This window comes from Molothrus ater, chromosome 1 (genome assembly GCF_012460135.2).
Source record: "Molothrus ater isolate BHLD 08-10-18 breed brown headed cowbird chromosome 1, BPBGC_Mater_1.1, whole genome shotgun sequence".
NCBI lineage: Eukaryota > Metazoa > Chordata > Aves > Passeriformes > Icteridae > Molothrus > Molothrus ater.
The window spans coordinates 22935956-22960594 of record NC_050478.2 but is presented as its reverse complement, the minus strand read 5'-3'; the positions used below and the strand labels follow the sequence as shown (position 1 = coordinate 22960594).

The following is a 24639-nucleotide window of genomic DNA, read 5'->3' as shown; positions in this document are numbered from 1 at the left end:
ACATGCTGGGCAGGTGGAAGGGAAGAGGCCGGTGGGTCCGTAACAAGTAATCGTTAAAAAAACCCCTCCATGAGATGCCACCACGACAAACTCCAACAGGAAAGCGCTGCCTGGGGCAGCCTGGCAGCGGGGAAAATGGCCAAAGTAACCTTTTCTGTGCACAGACTGATACAAAAAAGTAATAAAGGCCGGGACAGAAGAGTGAGGAGATGTAGGTATCTTCTACTAGCAAACAGTGAGCAGCTGTTTGAGGTCTAGTTGACAGCTGAGACTCAAAGACAACACAGCGCTCGGTGCGCTCACAGGTACTCTACTGGACCGCTCACTTCAGCTGCCATTCCTGGGATCTGAACACACCTGGGGCAAGTTGCACACACGTCACGTTGGATATGCACATATCCCCAGTCTTTCAGTGCCAACCTCAGTTTTCATTGACAAATAATTAACTACAATGATTCCAAACAAATATTTGAATATGTGAATAAATTTATTAAATGCTAACATATCTGGAGATTTAAACAGCTAGTTTTTATATGAAAATACGTGATTGATAACAATCAAGAAAGACAACTTTATGGCTCCAAATATAACCAACACAGTCCTTATTTTCATTTTTCCCAGCTTACATGCTACACACTCTTCCCATTTCATACTTGCCTTCTGCAAAAATAAGGTGCATCTCATATTTAGTACTCACACACGCTCTAGAGTTCTCGTTTCATCAAAGGGAAAATACACATATTGTGTATTTGTGTATACACAAAAATACCCATGCACTCTCTGCATTTAGTAGAAATTCATCCTGTATGCAACTCCGAAATGATGGCAAAATTACAGCCTAGCATAGTATAGGACTTTGAATTTAGAAAATGCAATGGCCCCTTTGACATCCATGACATCCTGAGCTGTGATCACAGAACACAGGTCATACAAAGGCAGGACTGTAGCACATTTATAAAGTGCCCTCACACGATGTGACAGTGCAGTTGCCAGCCTTGGAGCTGGTGTTTGACACTCTTCATCTGTCCATGTACACACATCTTTCCATTACTATAACCACCATACTGGCCCTTCCATGTTCTACTTAAGTATATGTTTCTGTGAACATTCTGTATTGTATTCAGGCTTATACTGGAAGGAACGAGATTTTCTATTAAGCATCTGAGATTAAAAGTGCTGACAATGTTTGTATGTCTTAAGGCATTCAGCTGAAAAAGCTGAATTATATATATTTTTTTTCTCTTGGTGCCAAGATAGGAACTGAAGTTGTATGTATTCAAAGTTTTAAAGCTTATATTAGAAAACCTGCTTACATTTATTTCTATTGTAGCCTAAGTGATTTCAAGTTTGGTTGCTCTGTGTTTTGAATGACAAATGTATAGAGAATATACCTAAATTGGGCAACTTAGTCTGTAAATTATAAGCTTAAGTCACATGGCACTTGTTGGCTCACTGTTCCAAAGATCATATTGCAAAGCTCCATTTGCTCACTGTGCACCTTCTTCAAAATGAAGCTTTTAAAATTTAGGATAAAAGCTACATAATGCAAGTTTGACTACAGGGATTCTGCTGCCCTTGGCAAATGGAAAACAGCCATTCTCAAAATCATGCAATCAACTGTAATAATATTTGCTCAAAAGTTAATAAACCCCTAAATAGGCTTATATTGTATTTTTATCAGATCTACTTCTTCCATTGGTGATGAAAATATTCAAGACATCAAGGCCTTACTTACAAGAGTATTAAATTTTAAGTCTTACAAATGCTAAGAAATATGTTAAAAATGTAGACTTGATGTAAAGAGGATTTCTGTTTTGACTGAGGACAAACTATTTTGGTGTGAAGACACAGTTCAGCAAACTCTGTTCTTGAGGTAAAACTTAAATTTCATAAAACCACAGGACTCTGTGTGTAGAACACAGTTGCGTGTTAGAAGATCAAGGTTACATATCTAGGTCTGCCATTAATCTCCTGTTGACTTTGCTGAGTGAATTATTTCCTCTAGCACTCAGTATTCACTGTTTTACAAAATAAGTTGCATGCTTTTAAGGGACTGTTATTCAGTAATTACCTTTCATGTGCTGCAATGAGGGTCTTCAGCTCCTAGTCAAGTGATGTCCTTTTCTTGGCTATATTCAACATGTAGATTCTGTCCAAAGCCATCTGCACTCTTTATCAAATATGACACTGAGGTCTTTAAAGTACATAAATCTTTCTAAGATTCTTTCTAAGTCTGTTGACTCCTCAACTTCCTTTTCATTCTCCTTTCATTTTTTTTTTGTCTGTCCTGACAGACCTTCTATGTTTGATACTTACAGAATAAAAGGAAAAGACCTTTGAAGTGGCTGGCAGTAGACTCAGTCTTAAACCCATCAAGTCAAAAGAGCTTCCAACATCTGGATTTACCTGCCTGTACTATTAAAATACAGTGCTGAGGTCATGGAGTGGTATGGAATGGAGGGGAACTTTCACACTGATCTTTATTACTGTAAGGAAACACAGTAAATCACAGGACACAGAACTTACACTCTTGTACAGTACAAGGTAAGCCTGGAGAAGGGTGTAAGTTTGGGGTCCCCAGCTGCTGGCATGATATCAACATTCAGTAAAACAAGCACTGAGATATAGAGAAATGGAGAGATTAAAAAAAATAGAAGCCAAGAAAACAAAGACTTCAAGGTCCAAAATGTTACTATTAGGTTAGGCATGGCACAAACCAATATTAAATGTTCTGAATTTTAAAAACACCTATATTCCATTTGGGAGTCTGGGAAGGCTATGTAACCTAATGTGAAAGCAATGCAAATGCTGCCAGCTCCACTGACCCATGCATCTTTACTTCTCTGAACTCAGAACAGTTTATGCTGCTGATGGACAGGTAAGCAGCTTTATACCTCTCATGTATTGTTTTCCTCTTCTGCTGGCATAAGCCTCTTAGAAAAAAAGTTATGTATTTCCAAAAGAAGGACTGCAAAGTGCTTCACCTGTTTGTTTCATTTGAAGAGTAATTCTATTTCATACACACAACAGGACACTTGGCAAACATACTGGTGCCTAGCAATCTCATCATAGCCAAACTTTTTGTTGAATGAAAAGTGGACTGAATATATGCTGATAGTACTGTATCTGAAAGCATGGAGAATATCTTAGAGTAGAATAAGGGATATAGCTATCCAGTGTGTCTGTGTGAAAAAGCTGTAATCCTGACACTGAAAAATAAATAAACTGCCCTTAGAATATTTTTATCAACTCACATTCAAATTTTATCTCTCAGAGAAAATGTTGATCGGAGCACCCATGTATTAGAAAGAAACACAAGATAAAATTTATTCTGCATAAGCACAGAAGAAAAAGCAAAATACCTTACACTGATTTTTTATTGATTTTTGTGTAAAACACAGTCTGTGGAAAAATAGATAAGAGGATTACTAATAATTTATAATAGCCCTGTTCAGAGAGACAGCACAAACAGTCTGACAAACACAACTACAAAGAGAATATTACACATGGGAGACATATTATGCTTACTTTAAGACACTGCCAACAAGGCATGAGAAACAATATATAATGACAGAGATCATTGTTCAAGTCAGTTAAATGTGTCACTTATTTTAAAGGCTGTAATCTAATTAATTCAAGCAGTATCATATGGTGATACAATATCAGTACTGCAATATTATTCATTATATTGACAGAAAATACTACAGGATGAACAGCCAAGAATTCAAAACCTTGTGTATTAGGAGATGCACTGTCTGCAAGGAACTATGCATATGCATTCATTACCACTGCATATGTGAAAATATTAACACTGAAAAATTCAATCTATCTAGTTTTTATGCACCTGATACATCTAACTTTCAGAGGAAAGCTGTTTCCTAACTGTATTCATACCTGTGAAATTTATTGCCACTGGGGAACTCATTGCCTTATATTAATGAACTATTTCCTTTAATGCCAGTTGTGCAGCTAATACCATACAGACACAAACATAGAGACACACCAATTTATAGGCAATTAATGCCAAATAAAAATATTCTTGGCACATCATATAATTTACAATGTTGGAACAAAGAATTAAATGTGGCAACTATTCACAGTAACCATTACCACAAGCTAAAGAACTTGCAAAACAATTACAAAATAATTAATCTCTAAATAACTCAAAAACTCTAAATAATTCAAGAACATGTGCACTTAATTAACTTGTACATAGTTGCAACAGCTAAGAGAATTTTAAGATAAAATTAAAGACACATGGAACCTATGATAGAACTGTTTTAGACAGTGTTAAGAAAGAACACAATATCCATGGAAAACAAATAACCTGTTGCTAAATACATAGAAGTCTCCATTTTATAATATGTTTACAATTCTGTATCACATATTAAGCTCTATTTTTTAAACTGTACAATAATTAAGAGAAATTAGGCTTATTTCATTACTTATTTTCATTAGGCAGTTAAGGAATTTATATAAAGCTACACAAAAATAATTTTATAGCAGACTATTCCGCAAAATATGTATTTATTCTCCTAAGTAACTAAGATGTCTAAATGAATTTAGTTGTTTATATTTAGGCAATCTAAACTAAACAATTAGCCTCAGGTATTTTTCCAATGAGAAGCCTATGGTGAGTTTATAGAAATCAATGTGTTTGGTCAGATGAATAAGATCCCTTGTGGAACTAAACATATGCTGGATGTAAAGTTTGCTAAATGCATGAGTGTTGTTTACCTTCAGGCTTAACAGTGTCTTGTCAGAGCAAATTGGTCCTTAAAGAACACTACAAAATATTAAATAACAAGTCAACATGCTATTCCAGTTAGAAGTATATACATGGCCTAACAGGAAACCATGTGTCACTTTTGTAGCACAAATAGTTCACAAAATGCCTTCATATAGTTGATCTAAAAATATTGTCTATTTATTAATACTTCAATATTTCAACCTTTCAAGTAACATATAAAATTAAAACACATTTTTAATTTTCTACACACAATTTTAAAATAAGAATGACTCATCATTACTCTCTCCAGACATCTTTGGCAATTTATAATGTAGCAGTTTAATCACTGTTGAATAAATTTAATGATGAAGTAACTTTTTGCATAGGAAAGAGGGCCAATACATTTCTGTATATACTGTCAGTGGATGCATTACAGTACAATATCTATGGCCTTTGACAGTAATTTTCAGTTAGTACAATATCATAGTTCTGCAACATTATCACTATTGTATGAAAATAATTAAATAATTGTAGGGAATGTGAATGTCAACTACATATTCCACAGAAATGTAAAATTACTGTAAAATAATAGCAGCATATTTAATTTTTAAATGTAGTCAGATTGTCAATGGTAATACTTTCTGCCTAAATCTGTTCAGAGGTATGAAATTCTACTCTCAGTTATACCAGCCCATTCTAGTGATTTTAGTTAGGTTTCCCATGCAGGACTGGGGTAGAACGTAGAGTGGTATTTATCCCATTAAAATTATCCAAGATTTATTATCTAAGATTTTAAAAGCTAATTTTATTTAAAGGAATGAAGTACAAGGCTTCAAGTTTGTGTGGTTTCACTCTGCATTAATGAAATAGGAAACAGTCCAGGACAATCAATTCTGCAAGCCTTTTAAGAAATATACGCCTTTTGGAATGCCATTACAGACAAAGTTAGGTTAGAAGTTGTAATTTTTACTTGTTCTTCATTTTTATGTGAAAATCTCATTTGTAGTAGTTTAGGCCTCCTGTCTGTCTCCAGCAGCAACAGGGTTTTCAGTTAATGTCTAGAATGTTTGGTAAAAAAGTATTGTACTTGTATATCATCACCAGTCTCACTGAAATAGCTGTATATTGGAGGAGGAACAATAAAATAAATACCCTGAAACAAACTTGTTTGGTTTTGGAAAAAAGAAAGAATACAAATATTTATTTATTTATTTGATAGATTTATTGAACCTTTTTTTCCTTCCTTATTTTTCTGTTCAAAAAATAGGACAGTTTCATATTTCTAAAATGCTTGATAAATTTTTTGAGAATGTAGCTATTAAATACAGTAATCCAGAGGCAGCACCTGTCTCGAATAAATCCAAAATAATTGATTTCCAAGAGGTTGAGAAGTTGTGTTAGGAAAAAAAATCACTGGACACTTGCTTTCTTTTTAGAAGCATCTACCACTTGTCAGCTACTGGAGACAACTCTCAAAGACCTTAGCCTGACCAATTACTGCTGTTATTATAATTTATTTTTCCAAAAATAGTGAAATAAAATTAATTATTTTCCTTCCAACTGACTCCTCACCAAGGCTTAAAAAGGAGGATAAATCTGAGCTTTCCAACTACTTGAAATTGAAAATTTGTGAACTAAAATAAAGTATCAAATATCTGTTGACCCATATAACAGTTGTATTTTTCAAACAATGTATTCACAAACCTCCCTTTCCAAGAATCCACTGGCCTCTTATTCAATACAAAACATGTCTAAAGACATATAAAAATACTTTAATTATGAAAAAACATCATTAAAGTATTTTATTTTTCATCTCTAGATTTGAACATGCTTAAAGTGAAAGGAAGTTCAACTGTCTCATTTTGCAACAAACCCAGAATATACACAGGGTTGATGTGTAAGTCTGGGGAATTTGGATACTAGACTAAAAATAAAATAGTTGTAGATATTTTGGATTTTAAATTAATTTAAGAATAACTAACATGAACTCTTTAGGCTTAGGTTGGCATAACTGGGGGCAGAGTTTGATTCTAGAATCTTCTTTTCTGTGAATTTCATTACAAGCAGAGATAATGAGATTTACGGGACCAGTGATGTTTAAGGATAAATTCAAGCTTAATTCTATATATTTCTGATACATGATAGGACAAATTCTTTCAAAGCAATAAATAATAAGAGAAGGTTCAGCTAAGAAAATTAGAGATTTTAAACAGTGCAAATATAGATAAGAAAAAATGTAATTTAATACAAGAAAATTAGAACCAAGTACACAATCTGATTCACTGAAATAGAAGTTCTGATAATTAAGCAGTAGCAGCCTGAAGGTATGAGTTGAGTTTGGTTGTTTTGTTAGAGAAGAGTAATTACTACTGACACAGCAGTAGTAATAAGCAATTGTGAACATTATTTAGAATCCAACAGCAAATGCAAATGTCAGGGTTTAGAGATTTTTAAGTATAATAATAATTTGGTTTCTCAAAACTTCAGGCATATCCCAGAGACACTTGTAAAAGTTAGACCTTTATATAAAAATAGAAGACTGGATTTGCACAAAAAGATACTAAGAATTTAAGACACATTCTGGGAAATTCATATATAATAACTTAAACTCCAGTGTAGACACATACAGAACATGAGTATTGTGATGCTTCCAATATATTGGAAGTTTCACAGTGGAAATGGATTTTTATTGTTGCTGAATTCTCAGCTTTTCTTTTTGTTTTAAAATATCTCCACATATTTCAAAGTCATTAAAAAATCAAAAACTAGTTTATACACATATCTTTCTATAAATGTATAGCACTGTTTTGAATCTTCATTATATGATGTATGGAAATAAAGAGATGCCAAAGGTCTAAAATCCTACTTAATACTTTGAAAAAAAAGTTTAGTACAATACCCTTTGCTTACAAGATGTCACACCATTATTGAGACTGGGTTTGCATATTCCAATCATGTAATGGTGTAAAACCACACACAAATAAATATACTGTACATGTGCAATACACTTGACCAAGTGCAAGGTGCTGCATTTGGGCTGGGGTAACCCCCAGTATTCCAGGCTGGGGATGAAGGGATTGAGAGCAGCCCTGCCCAGAGGGACCTGGAGGTGCTGGTGGATGGGAGGCTGGACATGACCCAGCCATGGGCACTCACAGCCCAGAGAGCCAAACGTGTCCTGGGCTGCACCAAGAGCAGCCTGGGCAGCAGGACAGGGAGGTTTTGTCCCTCTGCTCTGCTCTGGGGACAGAGACCCCACCTGGAACACGGCACCCAGCTCTGGGGTGCAGCACAGGAAGGACAGGGACCTGTTGGGGTCCAGAGCAGGGCCACTGAGATGGTCAGAGGGCTGGGGAGCCTCTCCTGTGAGGAAAGGGGGAGAGAATTGGGTTTGTGCAGCCTGGAAGGGATGGCTTAGGGGTGACCTAACTGCAGCTTTCCAGTTCCTGAAGGGAGCCTACAAGAGAGCTGGAGAGGGCAATGGCATGTAGTGACAGGACAAGGGGGAATGGCTATAAACTAAATGACAGTTTAGATTGGGTTTAGATTTAGATTTTTGGAGGAAATTCTTTACGAGGGTGGTGAGGCACTAGCAGAGGGTGTCCAGAGAAGTTGTGGATGCCCCATCCCTGGAAGTGTTCAAAGCCAGGGTGGATGGGGCTTTGAGTAACTTGGTCTAGTGAAAGTTGTCAAGGCCCATGACAGGGGCATTGGAATTTACTGATCTGTAAGGTCCCTTCCAACTCAAACCATTCTGTGATTCTGTGATCATTACAAATTAATTTCTTTCAAACCCTAGTTATTTCCTAAATAATTTACTTTATATTCTGAACTCATTAACCCAGAAATGTGGTTTTAATAGAAAAAACACTGCCCAGAAAATGTCATATTAATAAGCAGCACTCTAACACATATCCTCTAAGGCAAAAAAATATCTGTAAAGCCTGGTTCTAATAAAATATTTTTGTGATATAACTGTGCAAAGGAACATTATTTTTTTTTATTTCATAATCGTCTGCCCTCTGTACTCTAAAACAAAAATATCTTTGTAGTTATCAGAAATAGTTGTCTTCTAGTTATAAACTTCTCATAGTTTGGTTAAGAGCTTGTACTATATGTCAAACAAGAGACTTTACAAAGACTCCTACTTAACTAAACTCCTAAAAATGCAAGTTTATTTGACATAGACAAAAAAACCCAAAGCCCAAACATGTATAACAGTGTTAACAAATATCATCACATTACAGTTATCCTTTCTGGGGAGAGATGTGGAACAGACCCACTTACTTCTTCTATAACATGGCTTTTCTCCCATCCTCTTCGAATTCTCCTCAGTTTCCTACTTACACATGGCAAAAGTAAGATGATCTTACCTACAATTACAATGGAAGGCAGAACAAGGGCAAGAACAAAATTTGGTGGTGTATAAAATCTGTAATACTCTTCTTCAAAAGCTCTCTTCCATCCATAAATCAGTACATGGAAAGTACTTATAAGCAGAGCAATGTATCCAAGTGTAGACTGTGAAGAAAGAGAAAACAGGAAAAATAAAAAGATATAATAGCACTTGGTCCTTCACCTGACAGATCTAATAAGTTATTTGGATTATTTTAACATTTCTATTAGACACCAAGTTAAGATCTCTTACCTATTCACACATTCATAGCAATATATGGTTTTAAGTTACCATTCTGAAACTTACTGACTGAACTGAGCACTGATTTACAGAGTACCTTTGCTAACATCTACAGGCCTTAGTCAAAGCTGAAATGATGTTGCCCAAATTCTAAGTAATGGAAGCCAACTTCAGGATAGGTATGCCAATAAGAAACAATTCCAGAGTAGTTACTAGAACAACATCCATTGTGACTGGAAATTAAGTTTCCTAATTCTTAATTATGAGGATAGATCACTTCCAAGATTCCTTATTATGGAACAATGGAATTCTGTTGGAAGAGATTTGGGCCTAAACTTGCATATTTTTATCACTTTGAGATGTACAGCTTACTTCTGCCTCACAAAGGCCTACATCCACTTGTCTGATGTTAGCATAAACCATCCCTTACCTTCTCCCTCAGTTGTTGCTGACTGTTTAATGGGAATATCTGAACTGCAGGGCTTGGCCATAATAGCACAAAGCAGTGCTGCAGTCTACCATAAACCAGCAGAGCTGGATAAAAGATGAAAAGAGAGGGTTCCCACAGCAGCCTGCAGAGGAAGGACCTCTCAGCACATAAATCTAGAGCTTGCCACAGAAGGTGGTGATAACAGGGATCACTCAGCAGTTCTGTGAATCCACCTTTTTAAGGACCCTGTAGCTGTAATGCTTTGCAGATTTCACAACGCATCAACTTAACTTTCCCCAACCATGACTGAAGAAGACTACTATGCTTTGACTTCTGGTGGTGATCAAATGAAGGAGAACTCTTTCTGGTCAAAACTGATGTAATGACTAACTTGGCTGGGAAACATTTGTGGAAAATCATTGAAACAGAGAACAAGCATTAAGAAAGGAAATTGGCTACCAAGGTATGGTCTAATTCCAGCAAACTGACAAGCAAAGAAAAATGCAGCCCAAGGGTCCATAATAGGTAGTAAAATAATTAATTCCTTCTACTTCAAGATTAAGCAGCTTCTAAAGCAAGAAGAATGTCTGAGCTAATACTATTTGCAAGGATTCACAGGTATAATGGTATAAAAAGAAAATATTTCTGTTAATTTCTAGAGACTGCTACCCTGTTTTGTGACTTTCCAATATTTATGTATTTTTTTGCCAGTGGTTTCAGGGCCATTTTGTTAATCTTTATATATGCTGCATACTTTTTTCTTAAAAAAAATTGTTCCCAAAATATCCCATAGTAAACAGAACATTTAGACAAACACTTGAGGATATGAAAACAGGGTATGTGGTATTTGAGCGGAACTTCTGGTGAGAAAATTGGACAGCAAACAATATAGTCAGTCAAACCTGGTGTTATAAGATGTTGTTGCAGATTTTTGTTGGTATGACTGTCCTGAATTCATTGTTACATTACTGGCAGCAGGGAGAAGGGCACAAGTGAATCATATCCCTCATTTCTTCATCAGGATTACTGATGAGAAATATAACAATTCTTGAAAATACAAACAGAAGGGAAATATTATACATTCATTCCCAATTATTTTATTTTAGTGCTTATTTTAATTCCATTTGCAAGCTATAGTTTTGAGACATCTATATATGTCTATCTAATGGTCAAAATGGAAACTAAGAAGTACATCCAGTATATTTTAAACTAACAACAAAAGGACAAGAAAAACACATGATGCAGTTTTATTAAGTTCTTTTTTTTCTTGCCCTGTGAAGAGTTGCCATATGCTTCTCTGAAGTGTTGGTAGAGCATGTGCTAGTGTGTACTGCTCAATTTCAACCACACATCTAAAACTAACAAAGACATTGCTATAGCTTCTGTCAGCTACCAATGTCAGCTATGTTCTTCAACTGGGCTCTTAATTACCATTACCAGACTCCAGATGATAATTACTTTAAGAGTAGAGGACTTCTGAAAGCAGCAAGAAGAAATACTGTTTCTTCACTGGTAAATTCACATTGAACAGTACAGTGAGCAGAAAAATCAGTTGTAATTCCTGGCAACCCTCTGCCTGGGCTTTAGGACGGCTGCAGGGAAAAGTGGAAGAGTATCTTTGACTGCTTTGTTTTCTTATCTTCCATAATACTATGTTTCCTGAAAGCTGAGTAATAGATTAGCACATTTCCTATGGACTCCCAAATCTTTTAGTTTTTCTCTAAGTCCTCCCTGTTTTGTTTCTTTTCCTTCCTGATCAAAGTCAGCTTTTAGCCAATATGGGAGATTTCCAGCTAAGGCTACTGATAAATTGGACAAACTGGTATTGTTTGAGAAAGGAACCAACAAAACTTAATGGAGCAGGAAAGATGAAAGAGAAAAAACCCTAAAATGTTACCAGCAAGATGAACCTATTTAGAGACAAAATATGCTGTGAGGCAAATCTGGTTCAGGAATTTCCACATTCACAATGGTCGACTAGTTCCAAGCAATTTATATATACAAAAGGTATTTTCTAAATTCAACATTTATACAAGATGTACTTCAGATTCTCTGTGTAACAGCTATTGCTAAACTTAAAAACTCTTTGTAGTAACTTCTGACTGGAATCTTACCCACAAACTTGCTAAATACTCAGGCCTTAGTCTACCTTTCTCTGGGGAGAAAGTATCCTATTATTGTGGGAGAACTAAGTTGGGGCAGCCTTTCCTCAAAGTGTATGCATGAGAAATATTTTACTCACACTGCCTCCAAAAAACTTTAGGATTGGGATAGCAGAGAAAAGGAGTATCTACAAAAAAGTCAGCTTCCTACCACTCAAATGGCAGATCTGTGTTGTTTTTTGCTAAAAAACATGAAGCTCAGCTTTCAAAAACAGTCTGCTCTGTCCATTGCCACTTTAAATGATGGGGTTTGGACTTGAAGTCTTAGACTGGAAAACAAAAACAGCAGTCATTACATTATATATTTACATTATATATTTACAGTTTAACTTTCCTCACTAGACTGAAGGACCAAGTGCAGGATAGCTTGCAGACAACACTCTCCATTTCCTTGTATTTTATGTGAACAGTCAAAGACTGGTTTCAATAAATGTCTTTTTTTTCTGTTTACAGTGTGTTGGTTTAAGCTGTTTATTCTGCCTGCTCTGACAAAATACGAATTCTTTTGTATTTCTTGCCCATGTCTTCCTTTGCTCCTTATCCAATATATTTAGATGAGAAAAAGAAGAATACTGAAGTGGCATTTAAGAAAATTGATGCATTAGTTTATCAGCCCCAGCTTTCTTCCCTGCTGCTTTTCTCAGTAAACTTCAGCTCTGGGTTATGTTAATGTGACAGCAAAGTTTCATACTAAGTTTCAGTCATCCAGGATCTCCTACTGAGAGAACTTCATCACTGTCTCATTCTGTGGCTCCTCTCACTGGGTGTTATGAGTGTTTCTCTCCAAATCATGATGAAGTAATCAAACCTTTGTTTTGTACAGTGGTCAACTCTGTACTGTAGCAATTCCTCTTTTCTGCTGGTCTCTTAGCTCTTTCTAGGACTGACACAGTAATTTCCTTTTGCACTATTAAACATTCTCATATCTCACTTTGTTCATATGTGTACTATGAGTGAAGCCTGCACTACTTGACCTCTCAAAGTCCTTTTCCCTTGATGAAGCAGGCTGGGATTTTTGGAGCTGCTGACACCTGTGTTTGAAATCAGTCTAGGTAAGATGGAGGCATCTCCAAAAGAATTTGGGACATCAAAGACAGCAATTCTGTGCAAAACTACTGACAACTGGTGACTCTTTAGAGTATTAGGAAGACTGTGTTTGAAGACCCATTGAACTGCTGTAGACTGGGGAGATGCTGCTTAGGGCTTCTTCTACTGGAACAAGGCTAGTCTATACTGTACATTTTAATAAACTCAGATTTTCCTAGTAGGATTCAAGACTATGTTCTTGTGGTAAAACTATTTAGAAGAGGCCACACCCTTATTTTGATGAAACTACATTTTCTAAGATGAGCAAGCAAGAATGTGCTGTTCTCAGTGGGAAGTGTTGAGCTGGGACACTGAGTTTGCTGACTGACTGATTCTTCATCTGTCAGATATGAAACAAGTCCAGCAGCTGTTGTGGCAAATCATCAGAGATTCAGGACTAAAACTAGAGACATACTGCTTTTCCCAACTGAAAAGAAAAGCAGCAATGGGATGATAGGTTAGTAGTTCTGCTGTTTATCCCCCTGACACAGAAAAGATTGAGAAATTTAAGTTTAATTTTCCTTCACTGAAATGAAGTTCAGTAGAAGAAAAACATAAAAGAGAGTAAGTATTATAATGTTTTATCTGTTCTCCTTGCATACTGGGGACAGTGAAAATTATACAGAAATACAGACTCCTTTTACTCTAGTAAGCAATCACTTTAAGTCTGTCTTCTGATTGAAGAAATCAAGAAGTTTTTTTTTGACAAGTAACTAAGTGGAGAATAACATACATCCTGAGAATTAATGACAAAGTAAATACTCACTAACTTTAAGAAATTTTTTAGTAGTTCAATACTTTTGTGATTAATGAATTAGTTCATTACCAATACCAGTTATCTTCTGCACATAATACAGTATGAACTGTAACATACATCCCGAGCAAACAACTTATTCCCAAACAACTTCCTCAAAATACTGTCAGATGGGTCATTAAAGTTCATAATTCTTTAGATTTGGAACTATTTTGACTTAATTTACAGTGGAAATAACTGCAGTAAATATGCAGTTCTAGATACATCATTGTGATTATTGTATGGGTTTTGACTCAGTCACACAAGCATGAATTTTCGAAATATGAGTAAGGAAAAATAAGACAAAAATGGTGTTTTTGTGGCTGGAAGTTATTACTGGATAAAGGAATCATCTCACTCACAAGTGAATACATATTTTCCATTTTGCACTGATGTTTTATATCACCCAACAGCAGTACTACTGTCCCCACACAGAGAAATCCAGATGGCAGAGATATTGTAACAATACACTTGAGTTTTTAGTCTCTCTGAAGGTTTAAAGCCATGACTGTGAATAAACAATTCTATCAGGGTAACTCCACTTTGAAAAACTTTTCAGCAAACTTTTTGTAGGTCTACCTGCAGTTTTCCAGTAATGGAAATCAGAAGGAAAAGAAAAGACATCACAGACAGATGCCAAACAACTACAGCCTTTGAAGTGTTCCCCACCATTCTATTCAAAATATCTGTAAATTATGAAGTGCAACCCAAGCCCTGAACTTTAAAGTCAGCGCCCACATTCTGAAATGAACAGGACTCAGAATTAAGCAATATTATTAGGCTAAGCTGAAAAAAATGTTAATCAGAAAAGACTGAGCTAAGACTACAGTACTAAAGCCAAAGTCAGAAAACAAAACATAACAAACCCAAAAACTGTGCACACTTAGGAATTTTCACCCAACTGAATCCTAATAAAATTTCTTATACCTGACTGCTTCCTAGAACTACTGGCAGTTATGTGTAAGAGCAAGCACTGAGCTGTTCATTAAAGCCTGTATTTCTCAGTATTTTATGCTGGTTAGATTTGCATGTTCTAGGTGTTTACCTGAGGAAGGAAGGAAGGCAGCAGATAGTGTGCCAGGGCCTTGAAAAGCCTCTGATTTTAATAAGTAACGCTCCATATTTTACTAGTGGGTATTTTCAGCTAATGGGAATAATGCAGTTGAGAGCTGTGTCAAGTCCCACAGTGGATGAGAAGTAAAACTTAAGCAATGGCACCATGGCTGTCAGAGGATTGTGCAATAAAAATATTTCAGGGCAAATTAAGTCTTCAGTTTTAATAGCTGTGTGCATCTACCTATACAAGTATCTCATCAGTATCACTGCATTTAGCAGGTTTGTCCAAATTTATCTAATTTGAATTTAGCAACAAGTTCTAAGAACAGAAAATTAATAGATTAGTGATCATTTGGTCTTAGCTATGTTGGTTATTTAAGATCAAGAAGTGTAAAATAAAAAGTCCTGTTCTACACTCATGAAATGCTTAATGTGTCTTCACGGTAACATATTTACTGAGTAATTGTTTTTATTGAATTACCAGAGGCAGAAGAAAAAAGGCTCTTGTCACATTGCAAGGAGCTTTTTTTTATGATGTTGATCATGACTGTGATGAAGGAATTCTTGTTAACACCAAAACCCCCTTATTAAAAAAGTAACACACCTGAATAAAACTGAACTCCCTCCAGTTTAAGGCACTGTTTACTGAAGGGATGGAAGTTACTGCCAGCAAGGAAAGCAATCCAAGACTCATTATTCCAAAGGAGATATACATTTCAATTCGCCACACTTCTTCCTCATTCCAAGAATTTTCAACATTTGCATGAACCTGATGAAAGAGCAGAAAGGATGAACTTTATTCTAAAGAATATTAAAAATACCAACAGAAGTAATTTTGTTGACCTAAAGTTCACAGTCACAGGACAACTATAAAATGCAGTCAAATATTTCAGAGGTTTCCTCATGCCTTGGAGAAAAACAACTATTTCCTTACTGCTGGTATTGGCTTTTGCTAGATTAAAAATATACTAAACATGGAAATTTTAGATGAGATGCTAAAAGAACATGTAACATTATATACCATTTACAACAATACTGTCATAAAATCAGGTAATTCTGCACATTCTTATACACTGTAGAAGAGGAGCTGTGTTCTTCAGACTCTGCAAACTTAAATTCCGTAACATAAGTTGCAATTTCTTTTTAGTTTCGAAATTAGATTTTAGATTTTTTAATTACATTTAGAAATAACTTAGCATAATTTCCTTCAGCTTTTCTATGCTGAGTCCAGGCTTGCTTCTCTCTTTCACTATTGACATCAGATTTTTCCAAGATGGTTCTTGCTGGAGAGTTTTACCAGAAAAAAAGAAACAATTCAGGACCTTAACAACTATGAAACTTAGATATTCAATTCTTTTTTCCGCTTCCAGGTTAACTATTGCAATATGACATGTCTTGAAAAAGGTGCACCAGAAATATTAGCAAGTGAAAGTTTTACAGTATCATTAAAACTAAGATAATTTCTTAGCAAACGTACCAGTGAATCCTTTAGCATTACTAATTTTAAGTGTGAATTACGGTTTCATGCTGCCTATTACAGTTTTGCCCTTCCCCTAAGTTCAGTTTTTGAACTCTTTTGGAGTTTGCAATGCTGCCTGTAAATCTGTTACATTTTATTTTATTTCCTTATTTGGTCTTCCTTTCTGTTTTATCATTTCTCTCTTTGCTACAGATTTTAAGTGGTGAATGGCAATGCTGTTTTTTGGGCAATGCTGCTTTTCTGCCACTTTAAAGGTTACAATAAGCTGTCTCCCTGACAGACAGCAGCATCAGACCCTCTTCTAGAGATGACAGATTTGTTGGAGAACATTTCAGGATTATGCAAGATCAATTGTTCCTGGAAACTATGAGTCAATTTCTATTGTGTGCAATAGATGATGTCCATGGAATTTTAAAAGAATAAAGTATTTTTAGCATTGGTCCAAAATGTTACAAAATATCAGCATCTTCTTTTTTTCCTTTTTGGAACACAGAAGCATCTGTAAGTATGATTACAGTATCTGTCTTTATATTTTTCATATTTGTAAATGCACTTATGATACTACCCCGATGTGTTAAGTATACATAGAAAGAAACATACCTCAGAATCTTCCTGCTGTTGCTCTTATCCTGTCTATCCTACATTCTTCTTGTGTATATTGCTATCAGGAATTTGAGTGGGACATGTCCTTGATTTCAGTAGGACACGTCCTTGATTCCCCCTGCCACATAAACTTGACTGCAGGTTGACCCACAAGGTGAGACAAATGCACAGATATTCTTTTAGTCTCTTTATCTGGCACTACCTATGCATAAGATAACCCATAACTATTGTGCCAAAAGCAGTAGAACAGATTAAGAAAAACCCAATTACTGTATTCAGGAGCCATATGCACCCAGCCAAGGCATTTCTGGCTTACTGAACTAAAGACTGTCTTACCTGTTGGTATGCCATGTTGAGGAACAAGTACCTCTCTGATCTCCTCATAGGCAAGCAGAGGCTGTACACCACGTGCACTGTGGCAAAGAAAAAACTGAGCAGTCCAAGCTGCTTCCGACACTGGAGCCAGCTGTCCAGCCAAGGAGGAAAGCGCCGGTACTTAGTGCCATAGTAAAGCTGATAAGCAGCTGCAATAAGTCCTGATAAATATACTAGAGAAAGCAAAGTGATAGCAACAATTGGCAAGGTCTTGTTGACAATCTCAATGGGAATCTTGTAAAAGTCACTCTGCTGATTTCTCATGTAGGGATGGATGACATCTCTGACAAAGGAATAGATGAAGAAAAATGTTGCCAGGCTAATGGCAATGAGTACAGGGCCCTTCCACAGGGTGAACAGGCGCAGAGGCAGGTTTTCAATCTCCCTTGAAGATGACAGTGCCCCCAAATCAATAGGAATGAAACTGAGCTGACGGGCAAGCTCAATAACTTGATGGCGAGCCTGAACATTGTTACTGCATATATAGACCTGTTGGGAGAGTCAAGGGAACTGTCTGTAGTCAGAGAAAAAGATTCAAAGGTAAACAAAAAACCAGCAAAATCTACCAAAAACCTTAAGGGCTTCAAAATCAAAACTACATCACAACTGCTAAAACAGACTGAGAAGCAGCAATCTGTGTAATCTCTCAGTGGGTAACAATTTTAGCATTATTTCACAACCCAGATTTCCACAGATTTCAGATTTGAGTATTTAACAGAAAAGACAAAAACAAGCAGCCAAATAACTTATTCTAAAGGCCAGTTTTTTACACAGACAAAGAAGTGTACTGCTACAAAGTACTTCAAGGTTCCATTAAAATTTACAATGGGCTATAGTTTGCCCAACACTATTTGCTGACCATCTGCATTGAAGCAAATATGATCTGTTTTGACTGAAGTGAATTAGTATTGTGCTATTCTGAAAGGGAATGAAAGAAGTATGGTGAAGTTATTTTTTAGATTATGCTAATTCCATATCAATTGCATTCCATTTAAATCTACCTGAAGTGCCAGAATTGAAAGTGCCAGAACTGAATTTAGTCTCCAGCAGTCATGTTACATCATGTTATTTATTATGTATTTCTCAGATTTCATAAAGCTGTGAAGGACTGGATGCTTGCACAGGTATAAATCCTTTACATCACTTCAGCAAAAGATGAAAAACATAAAGGTGCATTTTCTATATGCAGGATGGATTTCAGAACATACTGGGAAGGACTTTGAACATGATGTTCCCAAGCAGCCCTGGATCAAATGAATGATCACTTAGAAACATATGTGCCTCCTTCTGTTCCTATATTTATGATTTTGGGACACTCTAAGAGCTAGATAATTTCTTTCAATCACTTTGCTGCTACATTAAATGCAAGCACTTTTAGAACAGCTGATTCTTGACCTCTGGGATTGGGACCGGAGATTTCTGTGCATCTCTTTCAATAGTTCACCCCAATGCAGCCCCTAAAATGCACTGGAAAAGACTGTCTCTACCCTTGTATAAAGCATAAGGAAACACATGAATGTATTTCCTATGGAAATTAAGACTCAACTCTTCTCCTCAGCCTGTAGTCACCCAAAGACCAGTTGTTTATTCTAAGCTAGTATTCACATTTCCTCTGCAGTCTTTAAAGACAAACAGGCAACACAGGGAAAAAACTGGACCACTTACTTTATTTCTTTTACAGTGGGATGAACTAAACTCTGAGGGTTTTATTGGCTACTAAAATGTAAGCTAAAGGTCCAACATTTTAGGCATGTTAACTCAGGGAATGTAAATTTCATGAGTTCTGACTGTTACACTCAGTTCCTGTCATTTTCATCTTACAAATAAGTTAAATTAATACAAATAAAAACATTTACCTGTCTGCTGGCATCTTTTGGTCCTAACTGTAGTGACCAAGCTGAAATGACATTGAATCCTTTGACAATTAGGGAATCGGGAAAAAGTGATGCCAAATACTCTGCATTGGAGTCTGGATATTGGTCTACTCTTGTATTATTGCTGACATCAATCAGAATTTTACCAGCAAGTAAATGTTTGAGATCCCACAAAGAGGTGTAATGTTCTCTGTGTATGGCTACAAAAATGATGTTTGTTTTAGCCACTGCATCTTCATGGTGAGTGACATCAACCACATGGGGAAAGAAGTCAGCAGCATGTTTAGGGTTTCTGCTCCCTACGACCACGTGGTACCCACATCTGATGAGTCTGATTGTCAATGACTTAGCGAAGTCTCCACTTCCAATGATGCCTATCGTGACCTTACTGGCATCCTTGATGCCATTGGCAGCATTTGGTAGAAAAGTTTCATTGAGGTTCTTGGGACTCCCCATCATAGAGATTGTTTCCATGCTTCCAAGACACCAAACCTACAATGATTTCTGTAGGGAAAAAAAAAAAGAAAGAGAAGAAAAGGAAAAAGAAAAAACAAAAGAAGGAAAAATCAGCATCATACAATTTTATGAGACCTCAAAATCCATTAACACCTCTGGAAGCAAAATCTTTGGTTCTAAGTTTCATATTATATTTTTTCCTTAATCAAGTATGTGCTACTCAATTTTGTCTTGCAATATGTCACCAACAGAAGGAGAAACAAGTACTTCATTAAGTACTTCAGCACTTCAATAATAGTTCCTTAAGTGCTAAACAGTTTTTTCATCTTCCATTTTTTATCTTCCACTGCCCTGGAATACTGGACCACAATGTAACTTTGTACTCCTGAAACTAATGGTAAATAGAATAATGAGTAGAAACATGTAAAGAAAATTGGCAAATAGTAGAATGTAGAGAGCATTGGGCTGTGATCAGCATGAGATCAGTGAGTACATGGAAGCTGAATTCCATTAAAAGTTTATGCAGGTTATTCTTGTGATATCCTCTCCTGGCCACGAAGGAGGAGATGCAAAAGTCTCAAAGATGCCAATGTCATGACATCATGACAAACATCCATCTGACACACTCACCTGTCAGCTGGAAAATGGGCTGCCCATGTGGATCCAATGGCAGAAACAACAAAGAAATTTATCAAGACCTAGTTGTGAGATCACTAATGACATTTCTAGGTCAGACTGCTTGGTCTGGCCATGGATGTATAAGGATTAATTGTGGATGCAAGGGTAAAGGATTCAAGGCCATGAGTCACAAATATGCTTAACACAATTTTCTATCCAGGCAAGTAAAATAAATCCTGGAGACAAACACACGGGACAGCCTTCCAGAGAAAGCAGGAATAGCCAGATTTCACCCAATAATAAAAGGGAAGATAATTTTAGGACTGAAATTCAGTGTAGTGAGGGATGTTTTGAAGAAGAACAGAAGCTAAGGCTCACAGGAAAATAAAATAAATACTATTATATCCTTGGCCACAGAACTGCATTAAAGCTCTAAGAAAGACATTAAAAACCAACAAAACAACGCTCAGGAAAGAAGTCTGCACATGAAACCACAGTTACAACCTAGGTGGTTCTGCATCACTGGCAGGGGTTGACTCACTGGAGGCCAGGTGTCCAAAAAGGTGCTGCTCTATCACTCCTCCTCAGCTGGGCTGAGGAGAGAAAATACCACAGAAGGCTCATGAGCTGAGATAAGGACAGGGACAGATCACTCACCAGTTACCACCAGAGGCAAACCAGACTCTACTTGGGAAAATTAACTGACTTTATTACCAATCAAAATCAGAGCAGGGCAATGAGAAGTAAAACAAATCCTAAAGAAACACCTTCCCCTCACCCCAGTAAGCTTCTCCCTGGGCTTAACTTTATTCCCAATTCTCTGCCTGCTCCCCCTGTGCAGCACAGGGAGACAGGGAATGGATGCTATGGTCAGTTCATCACATGCTGTTACTGCTGCTGCTTCCTCCTCAGGGAGAGAAGACCTTCTTCTGCACCAGCATGAGGTTCCTCCCATAGTGGAGTCTCTACATACTTCTCTAGTGTGAGTCCTTCTCACAGGCTACAGTTCACAGACTCCTCCAGTGAGGGTCCCTTCCAGAGAGTGCAATCCTTCAGGAACAGGCTGCTGCAGTGTGGGTCCCCATGGGGTCACAAGCCCTTCCAGGAAACCTGCTCCAATGTGGGCTCCTCTCTCCACAGGTCCATGCCAGGAGCCTGCTCCACCCCTTCCCATGGGGTCACAGCCTCCTCTCAGGCATCCACCTATACTGGTGTGGGGCTCCTCCATGGGCTGCAGGTGGATCTCTGCTCTACCTGTCTCTCATGAACCTCATGGGCTGCAGAGGGTGGATCTCTGCTCTACCATGAACCTCATGGGCTGTAGAGGGACAGCTGCCTCACCATGGCCTGCACCACAGGCTGCAGGGGAATGTCTAATCCAGTGCTCAGGGCACCTCCTTCTTCTTCTTCACTGGCCTTGGTGTCTACATGAGTTGTTTCTCTCATGTGTTGTCATCCTCTGTTCTGCACTGCAATTACTTTTTTCCCCTTCTTACCTATGTTACCTGAGAAGTAACAGCCAGTGCTGATGGGCTGGGCCCTGGTGAGCCATGGTCCACCCCAGACCCAGCTGACACTGGCCCCATTGACACAGGGGAGGATTCCTGCAGCTTCTCACAGAAACCACCCCTACAGCACTCCTCCCCATCCTGCTACCAAAGTCTTGCCAGGCAAAGCCAATATAATTGTAGAACAGGAATAAAGTCTGAAAATTAGGAAGCAATGAGGAGAGGCAGGCTAAGAAGGAGCAAAAAGAAACCACAAGGTTGCTGTCTTGGGAGCAATCAACAACAGACCACACAGAACCTTTTCCTGAGCTACCGTCCAAGAGCTGATATGATGGTAGTTAATCATCAGTGGGGGACATTAACCAGCCATTGGCTAGTAATACAGCATGTGTGGTGAACAACCCCCCACAATTAAAAGCAGCTTTGTGTTTCAGAAATTAGAGGAAGCTACTAGAAGAATGGGCATTTTTCATTTCAGCTTTGACTAGAAGGTACAAACTCACCAAAACTGGACTCAGAAGTTAAAGACAGAAAGAAATATGTGAAAGTGACCACAAAGTTAGTATTCAAAGAAGATTCTAACAGTGAATCCTTCTGGCAGAGCACAAAGATTTTTCTGCATGCACTCAAAAAAAAGCATTGACTTTTTCCTTACCATGTGACCTGAAACGTATTTAACACATGACCAAACTACCAGTATTTCCTGTATCAGGATGGGTTTGCATCCAGGAACATGAGAATATCTAACGAGATAAGAGAGGTAACTGGATATGACAGAACATGTATGCTTTCACCATGTGATTACAGCAGCCCATTTCAGTTCTTACCATGTAACCAGGATGTGCTGCAAAACTGAGATTGAAAGGGAACCACCATAAGGAAATGGGCTACCAGCACCATTTAACCATGCTGCAGCCTACTTTCAGTTTTAGTCCAAAGGATCTTGGGGAGAGTGGGCACACAGGACTTGGATGATGAATTGCTCTGGTGAGCTGAATTTGGCCTGCTGGCCAAAGCTTCCCACTGCCTGTTCTAAGGAAAATACAGTGCAAGTAAGAGAATCAAACTAACAGACTTCATAAAAAACCCTAAGGGAACAGGCTGACACGACTTTTAGACAAGTAATCCAAGAGATGTACAAAAGCAGAGTGCTAGCAGTTACTGAAAGGACTATATTAAATGCACAACTGCAATTCAGAGGCAAGAGTGTATAACTGCAACAGGAGAGCTTTCCTGACCTGGAAAAATCAGACAAGATTAAAAAAATAAAATGTTGTGTGCATGGCTAAGGAGCACTATAAAAAGACAAAGAAACAGTGCCATCATGTAGGGATAAAATCAGAACAAGGATGGTACAGAAGTGAGTTTGTAACTAGTGAAGAAGATAAATGGCAACAAGTAAAAGTTCCATAAATACAATAAAAAGACAAAAGACAGAAGGCAAAGTTTATAACTTCACAGGAAAAGGAACAAGTTACAACTCATACTATTGCTAAATGTCTTCTTTATTTCAGCCTTCAGCATAAAAGTTAACTGTGAATAGGTATTTAAAGAAATTCCTTCTACAGGGAGACGGTGAGGTCAAAGTGGGAACGGTAATTTAAGAGTAAAGGATAAAGTTAAAGATAAGATAAAGATTTTCAAGTCAGCAGACAATTATGAAATCAGCCCTTGAGGCTTAAAATGCTGACCAAAGTGACATCTTCAGAAGTAAAGAGATGACAAGACAGGCAGACTAGCACATATTGCTTAAAAAAGGGAGGACGACTAAGGAAAACAAAGACTTGTTAGCCTAACTTCAGCCCCTGGACAGATTTTTCATCAAGTTATTGTGCAATCCATTAGTAAATAAATGGGAAGCAGATGATAAGAAGCAGCCGAGGTGGGTTGTTCAGGAAGAAATTTCAACAAAACCAACCTTCTTTTACGAACTAACTCATTCCAGAGTTATAAAAAATAATAAAAGCGACATAGATTTGACATATGCTCTTAAATTAGCTAACAGAACATCACAGAGCTATGTCAGCCAGATGGTGACACACGTGAAAAACTGCTTCTGGAAAAGTAACTACGGGAGGAGAAACCTGCTTCGGGAAAAGTAACTACGGGAGGAGAAAACCGCACCAAGGCAAGCCGTGCCGTGCGTGTGTGAGCCCCGCTCGGGCGGGCACTTACGGGGCGCGGGCTGAGGCGCGGGGCTGGCGGGAGGCCGGGCGCGGGCCGGTGCCCCCTGGGCGGCAGCGCGGAGCGGAGATCCAGCCCGGAGCAGCTCGGCGGGGCCCCGGTCCGGGCCGGCATCTCCAGCTGCAATGACAACACCGCCCGTGACAGGAGCGGCGGCCCCGCCGCCCGCCGGGCACGGCCGGGGCAGCGCTGCCAGGCCCGCCTGCCGCGGGGCGGGGGCTCGCCGGCCCCGCCAGGTACCGGAGCGCCCCCGCGTTTGCCCGAGGCCGGGCCGCAGCGCTCCGTGGGGCGCCGGCACCGTCAGAGCCCGCCCGGAGACCGGGGCAGCCGCGGCGCAGCCGCCGCGATGGGCAGCAGGGAGAGCCCCGCGGGCGGCGGCTGCGCCCAGGAGCGCCCGGCAGGGATGGGCCCCGTCCCGCCCCGGCCCGGCCCCAGCGCCGCTCACCTCCGCCCGCCCGCCAGGAGCACCGCGCCGCCGCCGCTCCTCCTCGCACTCGGGCCCGCAGTGCCGGGCGGGCGGGGAGGCGGCGCCTGTCCTGCCGCTGCGGTCCGCCCCCTGCGGCCGCTCCGCCACCGCGGCCGGGCGGCTCCGGGGGACGTGGGAGCCTTGGTGGGTGATAGCTGATCAGGAGCCGGCAGTGTGTCCGTG

At 38.6% G+C, this 24639-nt stretch overlaps 1 protein-coding gene across 2 annotated transcripts; it reads right to left on the bottom strand.

Moving 5' to 3' along the window:
- Nucleotides 1–466: 466 nt before the first annotated feature.
- On the bottom strand, nt 467–24494 carry STEAP2 (STEAP2 metalloreductase). 2 transcript variants are annotated; one of them, XM_036379172.2, is made up of 5 exons: nt 24436–24494; nt 19207–19728; nt 17312–17839; nt 15497–15661; nt 467–9250 (listed from the first exon to the last, which is right to left on the bottom strand). In XM_036379172.2, the coding sequence occupies exons 2-5, from the start codon at nt 19696–19698 to the stop codon at nt 8966–8968; spliced, it is 1470 nt and encodes a 489-aa protein (XP_036235065.1). In that variant the 5' UTR covers nt 19699–19728; nt 24436–24494; the 3' UTR covers nt 467–8965. The 2 variants fall into 2 exon arrangements, with proteins under 2 accessions (XP_036235065.1, XP_036235064.1); XM_036379171.2 differs by lacking the exon at nt 24436–24494 and adding an exon at nt 23982–24080.
- Nucleotides 24495–24639: the final 145 nt, after the last annotated feature.

Bases quoted from the DNA above. Each gene is read 5' to 3' on its own strand.
- STEAP2 (XM_036379172.2), bottom strand. From the start codon at position 19,698: ATGGAAACAATCTCTATGATGGGGAGTCCCAAGAACCTCAATGAAACT. The intron at 17,840-19,206 runs GTAAATGTTTTT...CTCTCCCAACAG, and splicing joins CAAAAGATGCCAGCAGACAG to GTCTATATATGCAGTAACAA. The intron at 9,251-15,496 runs GTGTGTTACTTT...CTTTCTTCACAG, and splicing joins GGGAGTTCAGTTTTATTCAG to TCTACACTTGGATACATTGC.